At 40.0% G+C, this 12461-nt stretch overlaps 3 protein-coding genes across 3 annotated transcripts; all 3 read right to left on the bottom strand.

Annotated features, from left to right (window-relative positions):
- Positions 1-3810: 3810 nt before the first annotated feature.
- LOC149374380 (uncharacterized) lies at positions 3811-5113 on the bottom strand. Its single transcript, XM_089593670.1, has 4 exons — positions 4726-5113; positions 4363-4607; positions 4122-4317; positions 3811-4022 (listed from the first exon to the last, which is right to left on the bottom strand). Exons 1-4 carry the CDS (start codon positions 5111-5113, stop codon positions 3811-3813), a joined length of 1041 nt encoding a protein of 346 aa, XP_089449796.1.
- A 57-nt stretch (positions 5114-5170) lies between these two features.
- On the bottom strand, positions 5171-6298 carry LOC149374381 (uncharacterized). The gene has a single exon (XM_089593671.1). The coding sequence runs from the start codon at positions 6296-6298 to the stop codon at positions 5171-5173; it is 1128 nt and encodes a 375-aa protein (XP_089449797.1).
- Positions 6299-6621: 323 nt separating this feature from the next.
- Positions 6622-9283, bottom strand: LOC149374382 (uncharacterized). Its single transcript, XM_089593673.1, has 3 exons — positions 9049-9283; positions 7850-8753; positions 6622-7765 (listed from the first exon to the last, which is right to left on the bottom strand). The coding sequence occupies exons 1-3, from the start codon at positions 9281-9283 to the stop codon at positions 6622-6624; spliced, it is 2283 nt and encodes a 760-aa protein (XP_089449799.1).
- Between the last annotated feature and the right edge of the window lie 3178 nt (positions 9284-12461).

Consider the following 12461-nt stretch of genomic DNA (forward strand, 5'->3'; position numbering starts at 1 on the left):
TAAATAGGAAAATACGAACAAAACGTTTATATTTTTCTAAATTTTTCTTGCAGATATGTAATAAATTATAAGTTTGTGAGTATCTCTGAAGAAAAAAAAAGAGTGAGGACGTTTCTGACAAAAGCGTGGACAAAGGTAGTAGCTGGTTTAAGTAAGACGTTTATACTGTTAGCAATGATGAAGAATGATCTGAAAAATACGTTCTACAATTTTTTACGAATAAACTAAGTATAATACATACAGCTATGTACTTTAGAAACCAACTTGTGTAAGCTGTAAGCATTTTTTTGTTAAACACGATTCATCTTATAGTTTTAAATTTTAAGGAGCTATTTCTTTATTAGTATCACTTTTTTGGCTGATCTATTTATAAAAAAAAATTTACACCAAAAAAAGTTTGTATCATCACAACTTTCTAATGGAATAGTTTATTTTTCTGACTTTCATAAGAGTTATAACTTTAACAACTTTTAAACTGTTTAGAAAAATGAGACCTAATCTACTTTGTGTCAAATTATGAAAAAAAAAAACTACTTGAATCTTTTATTTCCAGATCATTTTTCAGTGTTTTTGATACGTATACAAAAATCGAGAATTGGTGAATTATTGACTTTTAAGTTTTTGATATTTTTAATGGCTGTTTAACGTCAATAAACTTCAAAAAAAATTTTTTTTTAATTATACTTGCAGATAAAGCATTGGTAAAACAGATGGTTATTTACAAATGTAACTTTTTAATTTCTTCACTCCTGATTTTTTTTGTATTGGTTAAATCTGCTTCGATGTACTAAATAAATATTACGTGTACAAAAATATAATATTTACTTTTTTCGTAGAAGATGGTAATTCCTAGTGATTTGTACAATACACTCAAATACAGATTTAACATTTGGTCCTTTTAGAACCTTCAATGGTTATAATCTTCCCTAATGTATTTTTTTATAATAAATTTTGCATATCATGTAATAATATTGATGTATGGCTGACTTAGCCTAACAAATAAATTTTTGCTCCCGATTCTTTAGAATCATAGAAATTATATTTAAATAAGAAAAAAAGTGTTGTCACTTTTATCAATGTAAGGGATTGTTTGTACCCCATCATCATGTTTTAAACACTCTAAACGTAATGTCAAAATGTTAACGTTGTCTTCACATAGATAACCAAACGAAACTTTTTGAATTTCATTCTTTATATTTGTCAATGAAAGCTGTACTTGAAAATTGCAAATTATTATTCTAATTCTATATTATAGTATTTTTAAAGAATTGTTTCTACCCTCTTACGTTATTCTTACTGTAAGCAAGTATACATGATGTAAACAAACATACGCTCAGCTTACTTAGTTAAATAATTAATTCTTTATACAATTCCCTTAATTTCAGCCCAATCAAGGATTGTTATAACCCCTAACACCATACTTACATTATGCATTGTGTGTACTGTGACGTACTTCTAGTCTTCTTATTAAATTTCCATAGATTCTTAACGATTACAGTAAAAAACGTAAATTTAAATGAAATATTTCTAATTTTATCGACTATAGTCCTTATAAGGAGTCACTTTAATAAACGTCAATTTGAAATAAAATAGTTTTAACTTTATCAACTTTAAGAATTTTTTCAATCCCTTAAAACATTCTTACACGATCCATTGTGTGTCCCGTATCACATTTTTTTTCTCCTTAATAAATTTCTAAAGATTCATAACAATTGTAGTAAAAAATGTCAATTTTATAATTTTTTTTTTTATTTTACTAATTTTGAGGGTCGTTTTAACCCACTACATTATATTAACACTACTTATTGTGTAACCCATGTAACGTTTATTGTCTCTTTAATAAATTTCTGGAGATCCATAACAATTGTAGTAAAAAATGTCAATTTTGAATAATTTTTTTTGAAGTTTGTCAACTTTCAGGATTTTTTTCACCCTCTTAAAGTAGATGTTTGAAATCTGGACTACTTTCCCTATATTCTGTGTCAAATAAGCCGTAAAACAAAGAAAATGGTAAACTTGTCTTGGAGATATTTTATTTCCAGAAAAAACCTGCTTCGCCCTACTGTGCAGCGTACAACTGTCGACACAATAGAGTACAATTTAATTAATCGGAATTAGCCGCTCTCCATTGACATAAGAATCCTTGAAGCTTGTTCCGTAACAAGCATAATTTGGTAACAGCCATGGGATGTAGAATTGGGATATTGCCTAAGGCGATCGAGTGGTAATTCGCACAAAATAAACTTTGATGTGTGCCAGATATATTTATCACCAACTCGGAAAAAATCTGCATTACCTCTGGTGGCCGATAAGAACTTTGTCTCCTAGTCAGTTGAGTAGAATAATACGGCTACTCCGTGTCACAAAAACGATATTGAAGTGAGAAGACAGTACGACAAAAATGCTACGAGGATATAGTGGCCTGTCGAGGGACTCTATGACATATGTGAAGAAAAGACTAAAAAAGTTGGAAAATTCAGAAAAACAATACTTAGCAGGTGACGTAGCAAGAGTTATCATCGGGGACGATGACCCATTTACTTGGGGGGAAGTAACGGACGTGGCTTGCTCCAGTCAAGCCAGCACGCGTGTGTTGGCACACTGGCGTACAACTAATGACACAATAGAGTGCATCTTAAGAGTGCAATTAATACAGCAGCTACTGGTGGCGGTCGTGGTTAAATGGTCAGCGTAAAGTTTCGCGAATCCTCAGTTTACGGGTTTAAGCCTCTGTTTTGCCTATTTGGCGAAGCGTTCCTATACAATATTTTGGATTCTTCAACCCATTTATTGTGATAAATCAAAATTACCTGCTCCCCATCTACACGAGAATCCCTGAAGATTGTACCGTAACAGTATATATGCTCTCTGATTTAACCTTGTTTAAGCAGACAAAGTCTTAGCCATAACCTTATTCTTTATTCAATAATTGCCATCTGTACGAGGCGTATGCATTGGCACACACTAGACTCGGATAGGGTAATTGGGAAGACACGATAAAAACACAATAAAATTAAACAGCATAAGAATAACAACTTTTAATGTCACTCACAGGCCAAGAAAACACGGATAATATTCACAAAAATTGTAAAGGTCAAATTTATACCGGAGAAAATAAATACTGTCTATATTCTTAAAGCAACGAACTATTAAAATATATAAAGGTAAAGAATGTAAAAAGAAAAGAGTTAAGTTGAATAACACGATATGTAAACACGCACTGACCTTGAGCTCGCAAGAGATTTTAAAAGTCACTCGAAATAAATGTGAAACTGAAAGCACTGATAGAGTATAACTAATTAAACTATTGAATAACTATAAATCACTGTCTGTTAAAAAATGCACAATGACTGTCTGTGGAAATACACTAGAGTTTCACTGAGTCTTGCTGTTGATAATCACTGGTATTTCGATGAGATTAACTATTTGAGCTGGTCTGCAAATTATGCAATGAGCAACTTAAACAAAGCACTAAGTGCACTGCACTGCACAACTGAGTTTTGTCCACTGTATAGCGAGAGTTAATCAGAAGGTTTACACTAGCATTTAAGGTGATGTATGCACCTTTGAATGCTAGAGTTTGGCAACGTAACTTAAGAGAGTCTTTCTTCAACGAGAGCTAAGTATAATCTGGCACTTACAGTAAACAAAGCTTGCCGTGCAAATACGCACACACACACCTGCAGCACGCCAAGTCAACCAAGCGCACGCGCACAGAGCGTTGAGCCACCAGAGACAACAAATGTACACAATGTACACAAAAGCCGGGCCTACTGTCAGTCGCTCTCATTTCCAACATTCCGCCCACCGTCAGTCAACGGCTGACAACAGCCGTAGACCGGCAGTGGCACCAACTTGTGAATTGGTCTCTTGAGAGCGCCCTACTAAGGTCTTGAGAGTCACTACTCTAACCAGGCCATCCTTGCCTGGGTGGACGTTGACGACTCTGGCCAGCGGCCACTTTCCTGGTGGTAGAGTCTCACTAGTTATAAGCACCAATGAGCCTGTCTTGATGTCATGAGCTGGAGTATGCGACTTGGAGATTGAGTTTAATCTAAGCAAGTACTGTGTAGACCACTGCTTTCAAAACCTTTGGTTTTGAGCTTGGATTAGCTGCCAGCGAGTGAGCCTTGCTAGAGGTAAATCCAACAAGCACGGTTCTGGTGGTAAGTTTAGCGCCGATCCGACTAAGAAGTGTCCTGGAGTGAGCGTGTCTGAATCCTCAGGATCATTTGTAAGTGGTTCTAGTGGTCTAGAGTTAAGTATTACTTCGATTTGAGTAAGCAACGTCGTGATCTCTTCAAGCGTGTAAAGAGTCTATCCCATAGTCCGATGGAGATGGTGTTTTATCGACTTCACTACTGCCTCCCATTTTCCTCCCATGTAAGGAGCAGCTGGAGGGTTGAAGTGCCATAACGTTCCATCTTGGGCGAGCATGGCTGATGGATGATAATTTTGACTGATTGCTTCTGAGTAGAACTGTTGAAGAGCCCTGTCTGCACCAACGAAGTTCGTCCCACAATTAGAATACAACTTAAATGGACGTTCCCGACGTGAGACAAATCGCCAATACGCTGACAAGAATCCTTCGGTAGAGTAATCTGTCACTGCTTCGAGATGCACAGCAGAGGTCGAAAAACACACGAACACACATCTAACCCTTGTATGTCTTCGACCCTCTGCCGCGCCAAGATTTGAGATGTATCGGACCTGCGTAGTCAATACCTGTGTGAGCAAACGGTCTGGAGGGAGTCACCCTGGCCTCGGGTAGCTGTCCCATGAGTTGTTGTGCTCTTTGTGCCCGGTACCTGGCACATTTGACACAGTAGAGGATTCTGGATCGGATAGGGGCCCTTCCACCGATCATCCAAAACTCTTGACGAGTTTTGCTAAGAGTGAGCTGAGTTCCTCCATGTAGAGTTTGTCGATGAGCCTGATCGATAACCAAACTTGTGAATTGAGCTTGACGAGGAAGTAGGGCAGTATTTTTTGCATCAGGTCTGAGCTTGGCATTCATGAGTCTGCCTCCCACACGCAGTATGCCAGCATCATCAGTATATGCCATCAAACGGTGGAAAACATGGCCCTTTGGGAGAGAACCTGATTTGAGCATCCTGATTTCCTCCTTGAAACATTCCTGTTGAATTAATCTGATGAGTAAGAGCTTAGCTTAAGTGATGAGTTCTGCAGTGACAGCTACGGATGATTCCTGGTGTGTGAGTGAGGCTTTGAACTTGGCACATGCAAGTAAGAGGGTGGCTGAGATATGATAGAGTTTGTGCAATGTGGAGCTGGACTGAGTGAGCCTGAGTAGGAACTCCGAGTCTGAGACTGATGACACCAATGCTGACACCTGACGCGCCTCTGTCTCATTCTCCACCTCGACGTCACTCGGCTGCAGAGGCCAAACATCCTGGGGTTGTATCATCCACTCTAGTTTATGCCACCAGAGCCTATGCTCAATTAATTGTGAGGTGATAATCCCTCTAGAGGCACAGTCAGCAGGATTCCCCTTTCCAGGGACATGTCTCCAATAAGCTGCAGGGACCAAATCCTGAATTGCTGCAACTCGATTCCTGACGAAATCCTTCCACTTATTTGGATGAGAAGAAATCCAATAGAGTGTGACTGACGAATCTGTCCATAAGTGAATGTTGCTGATATTGAGTGTGAGTTGGTCGGTGACATACTTAGTGAGCTTAGCCAGGATGAGAGCTGCTGTCAACTCCAACCTTGGTATTGACATCCCCTTCAGTGGTAATACTTTCGTCTTGGAGCAGACGAATGAGCTTGACGTGGCTGAGTCTGACTTTATCACCAGGTAAATCACAGCACCCATAGCATCCTGAGACGCATCAGCAAAGCCATGGAGTTCCACTGCAGAAGAAAGATGTGCTCCAAGCCATCTAGGAACCGTCACTCCGGAGAGTTTGGCTAGATCATCTCGTATTTGTAGCCACCTCTGAACGAGAGCATCTGGTATGGGTGTATCCCATGTTATTTTGAGTAGCCACAATTGCTGAATGATGAAATTGGCTGCAACAATCACTGAAGCAACTTTTCCAAGAGGATCGAAGATTTGAGATATTTCTGAAAGAATTGTTCTCTTCAATGGAGTTTGACTGAGAGGCTTGAGTGTGCACTGAAACGTGAGATTTTCTGAAAGTGATTTCCAAACCATTCCGAGTACTTTAGCATCAGAGTCATTGAGAGAGAGTGCTGATTCTTCACTGGAGTTTGAGTAACTAAATCCTGGCGAGTTTGAGTGCCACTTTGCCAGGGGCAATCCGCCCGCCATTCACAGCTCCTTGAGTTAGAGGGCCTGCTCATTCAGCTCATCTGGAGTCTCCGCTCCACCAAAAATGTCGTCCACATATCTACCGCCGGTGAGAATCCGGGCCACCTGGGGGTAACGGTGCCCTTCATCCTTCACCAGCTGCAGCAGTGAGCGTGTGGCCAGAAATGGAGCAGGCCTCGTCCCGTAGGTCACTGTGGTGAGCTGAACACTTTCTTACTAGCTTCTTCGTGAGTTTGGCTATGCCAGATTATTCGCTGAAGATCCCAATCGTCTGGATGAACCTTGATCTGACGATACATCTTGGAGATGTCCGCAGAGAAAGTCTATTTGAATGTGCGTAACCAGAAGAGTATATCTGTTATGTTGGGCAGTAGATTAGGTCCCGTGTGAGTTATGCTGTTGAGTGAATGTCCAGAGAAAGTAAGGGCTGATCCATTGAAAACCACCCTGATTTTGGCGTTGTCTCCATCTTTCTTCAATACGCCGTGATAAGGCAGATAAAAATGAGGCTTGATGTTGAGCTTATCTGCAGGCACCGGTCGCATATGGCCAAGACTCAAATATTCATTCATGAAATCTGTGTAGAGCTTATCGTGCTTGTCGTCTGTTTTGAGCCTGGCCACCGTGCGATCGAAGCATTTACGAGCACGGTTGACTGAGTTGCCCAGCAGAGATGGAGATTGCTTCAGAGGAAGCTTCACCACGTGTCTTCCGGTGCTATCCCGAGAGTGAGTTTGCACGAAGTGTTCGTCACACTCCTGTTTCTCTGGTGTAAGCTGCGAGCTTGACTTTGAAGGGACCTCTTCTTGAATCCAGAAGTTGATGAGTAATTCCTGAAGTTTATCTTCTATTTTTAAAACGATGTGGTGAGTGTGACGAGTAATTTTTGTAACAGGCTGGTTAACGCAACCCGATAAAATCCATTCAAACAGTGTACGTTGAGCGATAGGTTCTGATAAAGAACCTCTGAGCAGATCTGAGGTGATTATAGCTAAATAGTAGTCAGTGTCAAGTAGCAAGTCTATGTCTCGTGGCAGATAGAAATGGGGGTCAGCTAACTCCAGAAACTCCGTATGCAGCCACGATCTTGTCTCACATTGAAAAGATGGTAGTGGAGCTGTTACTTTAGGTAAGACGTGGAGCACCATATTGACGCTGGAGTCAGAATATAATGAAAACAATCTGAGTTCCACTTTACCAAGTGCTTTACTGACTAGGTTGCCTCCAATACCCAGGATACAGATGTTGGACTTCGTGCGCGTCAGCTGCAGACGTTTCACAGCATCTTCCAAAATATATAATAATTCTGAACCTTGGTCGATCAGAAGCCTGTAATGATGATGTGCAGCTGGAGCACGTACCTGGGCTACTGCTGTTGGCAACAAGATAGATGAGTGACTAGATGTTTGGTTGGACGATGTGATCCTTGTTGAGTTTGACTTGATGTTGACTCTGGGATGAGTATTACTAGATGTGGAGTTTCGACGATGAGTTTGTCTGATGACTGCGCTGATTTCCTATTCTTGATGTTGAGTCAGCTGAGACGCCAACCTGCTGATCGGTTGCAACAACCGAGTGCCGTAAATCATGGTATGGTGAGCCTTACCACAGGTTTGGCACCTCTTCATGTTGATACACTTAGCAGCAGCATGGCGGCCCAAACAGTTGAAGCACAAAGGCTTGTCATCCACGAACCGGTATCGTTGGTCAATGGAGAGGGCCGCGAATGCCGGAGAGCGAGCAATAAAATGTTGCTGGTTGCAGTACGTGCACGGGAACACTGGAGAAGCCGGTCTATCAAATTGCAACCGAGCCGAACTCCCAATCCGATTCTGCTGAGCGTTGCTGCCCGGTTGAGTGTTGCCGAGCAGATGAGTTTGACCTGTATGAGCGTGCTGAGCTTTGCTCGATTTGGATTGAGTCTTACTAGATGTGGATGAGTTATCTTGTCTCTTGGTTGACTGAGCATCAACCATCTCCAAGGCTTGGGCCCGCTCGATCAAAAACTCCTCCAAGGCTTGGCACGCCGGGAAGTCGGCTCTTGCAGGTGTCGATGTTTCCCACACCTCTTTGGTGGGTCGATCCAACGCTCGGAGCAGCTCATCCACAAACAAGGCATCCAGCACCTCTTGAGCAGAGCCAAGGCCAGAAATAAGCCTGCGAAGCTTTCGACTCTCCGTTGCCAAATCCATCAGCGACCCAACGCTGCCAACACGCATCGGTGGAATGCCTCTCTTGGTCTGCAGCAGCTGTGCGAGCACAAACCGCTTATTTTTATATCTCTTGAGCAGAGCATCCCAAGCGATCTTGAAGGATTCAGCAGTGAGAGGAAGTCCCTCGATGAGCTTTGCTGGCTGGTTCGAGAGCGACGCTCGCAGGTAGTTAAGGCGCTCCAAATCGGTAAGCCTCTCGTCTTCCATAATACTTGAGAAAAGATCTCGGAAACTCACCCATTCTGTGTAGTTGCCAGAAAATTGCGGAAGCTTAATCTCTGGGAGCTTGCCTCGTTGAGTGTGACTGACAGTAGTTGATGTTGATTTGTTAGTATATATCAGTGCCCTCCGGTAAATTTGGAAATTCAAAGTGATCAGTGATCCATTGGGGGCGAAATGTAAGAAAATAAACAAATACAAGTAAAGTGTATTTAAATTTTCTTGCGTTGATTTATTGATGCGCAACGTTTCGCTGACAATTTGCGTCAGCCTCATCAGGCGCAGATACGCGAGAATTCGTAAGTTTGGTTGACTTACTCGTCACCTGTTGTGCAGTCGCCTCCTCAGTAGCTTTGCTACACTGGCTCAGGCCAATTATGCGCGCTCTCTGTGACTCGATTTTCGCGAGGAACCCGGCCGAAATCACATTTCCCGTCGAGCGCGTGCCGCGCCCCGGCAAGCCGTCAGTCACAGTAACCCGCTGGCCATCGATGATGGTAGTCGCAGCGACATCGTCACTCGCAGCCGCGGCTGCTGCATCAGCCTTTTCCATTGCGCACTGCCACCGGATCACTCCCCAATCACCCCTATCCGGCTCGAAGGACCAAAATGTATGAGGCGTATGCGTTAGCACACACTAGGCTCGGATAGGGTGATTGGGAAGACACGATAAAAACACAATAAAATTAAACAGCATAAAAATAACAACTTTTAATGTCACTCACAGGCCAAGAAAACACAGATAATATTCACAAAAATTGTAAAGGACAAATTTATACCGGAGAAAATAAATACTGTCTATATTCTTAAAGCAACGAGCTATTAAAATATATAAAGGTAAAGAATGTAAAAATAAAAGAGTTAAGTTGAATAACACGATATGTAAACACGCACTGACCTTGAGCTCGCAAGCGATTTTGAAAGTTACTCGAAATAAATGTGAAACTGAAAGCACTGATAGAGTATAACTAATTGAACTATTGAATAAATACAAATCACTGTCTGTTAAAAAATGCACAATTACTGTCTGTGGAAAAACACTAGAGTTTCACTGAGTCTTGCTGTTGATAATCACTGGTAGTTCGATGAGATTAACTATTCGAGCTGGTCTGAAAATTATGCAATGAGCAACTTAAACAAAGCACTAAGTGCACTGCACTGCACAACTGAGTTTTGTCTACTGTATAGCTAGAGTTAATCAGGAGGTTTACACTAGCATTTAAGGTGATGTATGCACCTTTGAATGCTAGAGTTTGGCAACGTAACTTAAGAGAGTCTTTTTTCAACGAAAGCTGAGTATAATCTGGCGCTTACAGTATACAAAGCTTGCTGCGTAAATACGCACACACACACCTGCAGCGCGCCAAGTCAACCAAGCGCGCACGCACAGAGCGTTGAGTCGCCAGAGACAACAAATGTACACAATGTACACAAAAGCCGGGCCTACTGTCGGTTGCTCTCATTTCCAACACCATCCAAAATATAAAAAGAGCATGAAAAAATTGTCAATGTCAGTGTATCATCTAAAGTGGGAGGTTTTTTAGCTCACCCCTTAAAGTAATGTCTTATCTTAAGTTCAACGGTAAGAGTTACAGTCGTCTCATTGTACACATGAGCATTATATCAAAGGAAAGTCAATTACTCTAACGGTATTGGAGTCTTACTCTTAAGAGCTTGGTCTGTTAGCAACGAATGTTCACCACAATGTATGAGGATAGGGTCATTATTGGCACCAAAGTTTAAAAACTAGAAAAAAGTTATTTTTCAGATTTCAAAACTCAAAATTTTATAAAAGCTTACATAGGCGATGGGTACTTAAGCAGAATCTTAACTCTTGTACACTACGGTGGCTGTAACAAGTTGTTCTCTTTACTTCTTTTTTTACTGCTTTATCGGTTCTCCCGTACTCTTATACTGGTACTGCTGTTGTTTTTAATGTATGAGATAAATAAACTTGACGTTTGGTTCTCTACGTATAAAAATTAATTAGCTATGTTTTTGAATGAAATTCATAACAAGGCCAAAAAGATGCAATATTCTTATACTAAATTTTAATCTTCATGTACATCCAACTAAGTATCTCCGTAAAAATAATCAAAAATTCAGACTTGTCAAAAGGACAGTTCTAAACAAAGTATTATTTTTATGTAAAAGAAAATAAAACAGTGACTGACAATATATAAGGTACTTAATTTGGCCTCACAGAATATAGTTTTTAAAATTGCTCCATCAGACTGTAACTGCTTTGCTACGACTTAAGCAACCAATTAAAGTTGTAAATTTTCGCAGCATAGAACACTAACATAAGCTTTTGAGTACAAAATAATAACAAAATAAAAGAGTTAACGAGTGACATTCCTGCTATTAAAGATATGACGGCAAAATTCAGCAAAACAAAGAAAAATTTCGAGAACTGCTAATATAGGGGCCACAAAAAAAGGATAATAAAAATGTAGACAGTTGAACGGTAATCTAAAATAATAAACAATTTCTTAAAGGAGAAAAAACCGAAGAACTTACGAAGATTAGATGAAGTTGACCAAAATTTGATGAAAGAGCATTGTTGCAAGGCCAAGCCTTAGACTATGTTAGTAAAACCGTAGAAAGGAAGAATAAACACCAAGGTTCCAGCCCTCATTTAGACAGTTAATATAGTCTAGCTAGGAGTGTAAGTGGTATCTTTTAAAAAACTTAAAGCAAGACATTTTCTCATTTAGCTAAAAAGCATTCCTACTTGGGGCCAGGACACATTTGCTGACGCGTTGAAAAATGATGTGATCGTGCGTTAGTTGTCAGGCACCCGTAAGGGGGAGCCAGGTTTTATATGTTCAGGTCGCTGTATTTGCAGGGGTGGTTCTTGACGGATGAAGCCACTTAAGACTCGGCTGTATTAATTGCAAAATGAGACTAAAATCATAGGCTGAGCAGTGCTTTAAGTGCCTGAGTTCGAGCCATATAATTAAGCTGCGTAAGGAATCCTTTTCATATTAAAGCTTTTTATTAACAAACCGTTTTACGCACAGTCAAGGCATGGCTGCCACAGTAGCCACTGACAGGACAGGATGTTAAGCTATCCTGACCCACAGTAGCAAGTTATTGATTTGTGTCTCAGGGGACAGAAAGGAATTCGTGTGGATCAGGTGTGCTGCAGGACCTATGTGAGTTGCGATATCAACGCCTTGGACGAAAATAAAGTAAGTTTAAAGTCTCAGATAAAAACAAGTTTAGTTCACCAAATTAAGATAATAACACGCTTAGGTCACCATGTTTGGACAAAAATAAGCTCAGTTTACTAACTTCAAACAAAAACAAGCTCATTCCACTACATTCTTTTAAAAATAGTTTTAGTTTGCTTAGCTCAGACAAAAAAAGGTTATGTTCACTGTGAAAAAAAAGCCCAGTTTATAAGGCTCTAACGGATATAATCATCTTTTACATTTATTATTATTAAGTACAATAAAGATCCTATCGACCTATTAGAATAAATTGATATTATAAATTCTTGTATCTTTTTCTACTTAGGAGGCCCATAACATTAGATAGAAACTAGATTTTTCCATTACCAATATGTACTTTGTCCTTTCATTAAGACCTTATTATTTAGAAATCTGTAAAAATAGTAGATCATTTCAAATTGTAAGTAAAGTAAATATTTTATGACACAAAGAAATGCTGATCAGTAATTAAACCGAAATTTAGTATTAAATGTCTAAGATATTTTTTAAGGTGAA

This window comes from Copidosoma floridanum, unplaced genomic scaffold (assembly GCF_036245765.1).
Source record: "Copidosoma floridanum isolate Cflo_tuat_1 unplaced genomic scaffold, Cflo_Japanese_pri ptg000020l, whole genome shotgun sequence".
Taxonomy (NCBI): Eukaryota; Metazoa; Arthropoda; class Insecta; order Hymenoptera; family Encyrtidae; genus Copidosoma; species Copidosoma floridanum.

Excerpts from the sequence above, each read along its gene's own strand:
- LOC149374380 (XM_089593670.1), bottom strand. The coding sequence starts at position 5,113 with ATGCTCAAATCAGGTTCTCTCCCAAAGGGCCATGTTTTCCACCGTTTG. Across the intron at positions 4,608-4,725 it reads CAGACCGTTTGCTCACACAG|TGACAGATTACTCTACCGAA; the intron begins GTATTGACTACG and ends ATCTCGAAGCAG. Across the intron at positions 4,318-4,362 it reads TGGGAGGAAAATGGGAGGCA|ACTCTTTACACGCTTGAAGA; the intron begins GTAGTGAAGTCG and ends ACTATGGGATAG.
- LOC149374381 (XM_089593671.1), bottom strand. The coding sequence starts at position 6,298 with ATGGCGGGCGGATTGCCCCTGGCAAAGTGGCACTCAAACTCGCCAGGA.
- LOC149374382 (XM_089593673.1), bottom strand. The coding sequence starts at position 9,283 with ATGGAAAAGGCTGATGCAGCAGCCGCGGCTGCGAGTGACGATGTCGCT. Across the intron at positions 8,754-9,048 it reads GACTGCACAACAGGTGACGA|AATGGGTGAGTTTCCGAGAT; the intron begins GTAAGTCAACCA and ends GCAACTACACAG. Across the intron at positions 7,766-7,849 it reads TTGTTGCAACCGATCAGCAG|TAATACTCATCCCAGAGTCA; the intron begins GTTGGCGTCTCA and ends CTCCACATCTAG.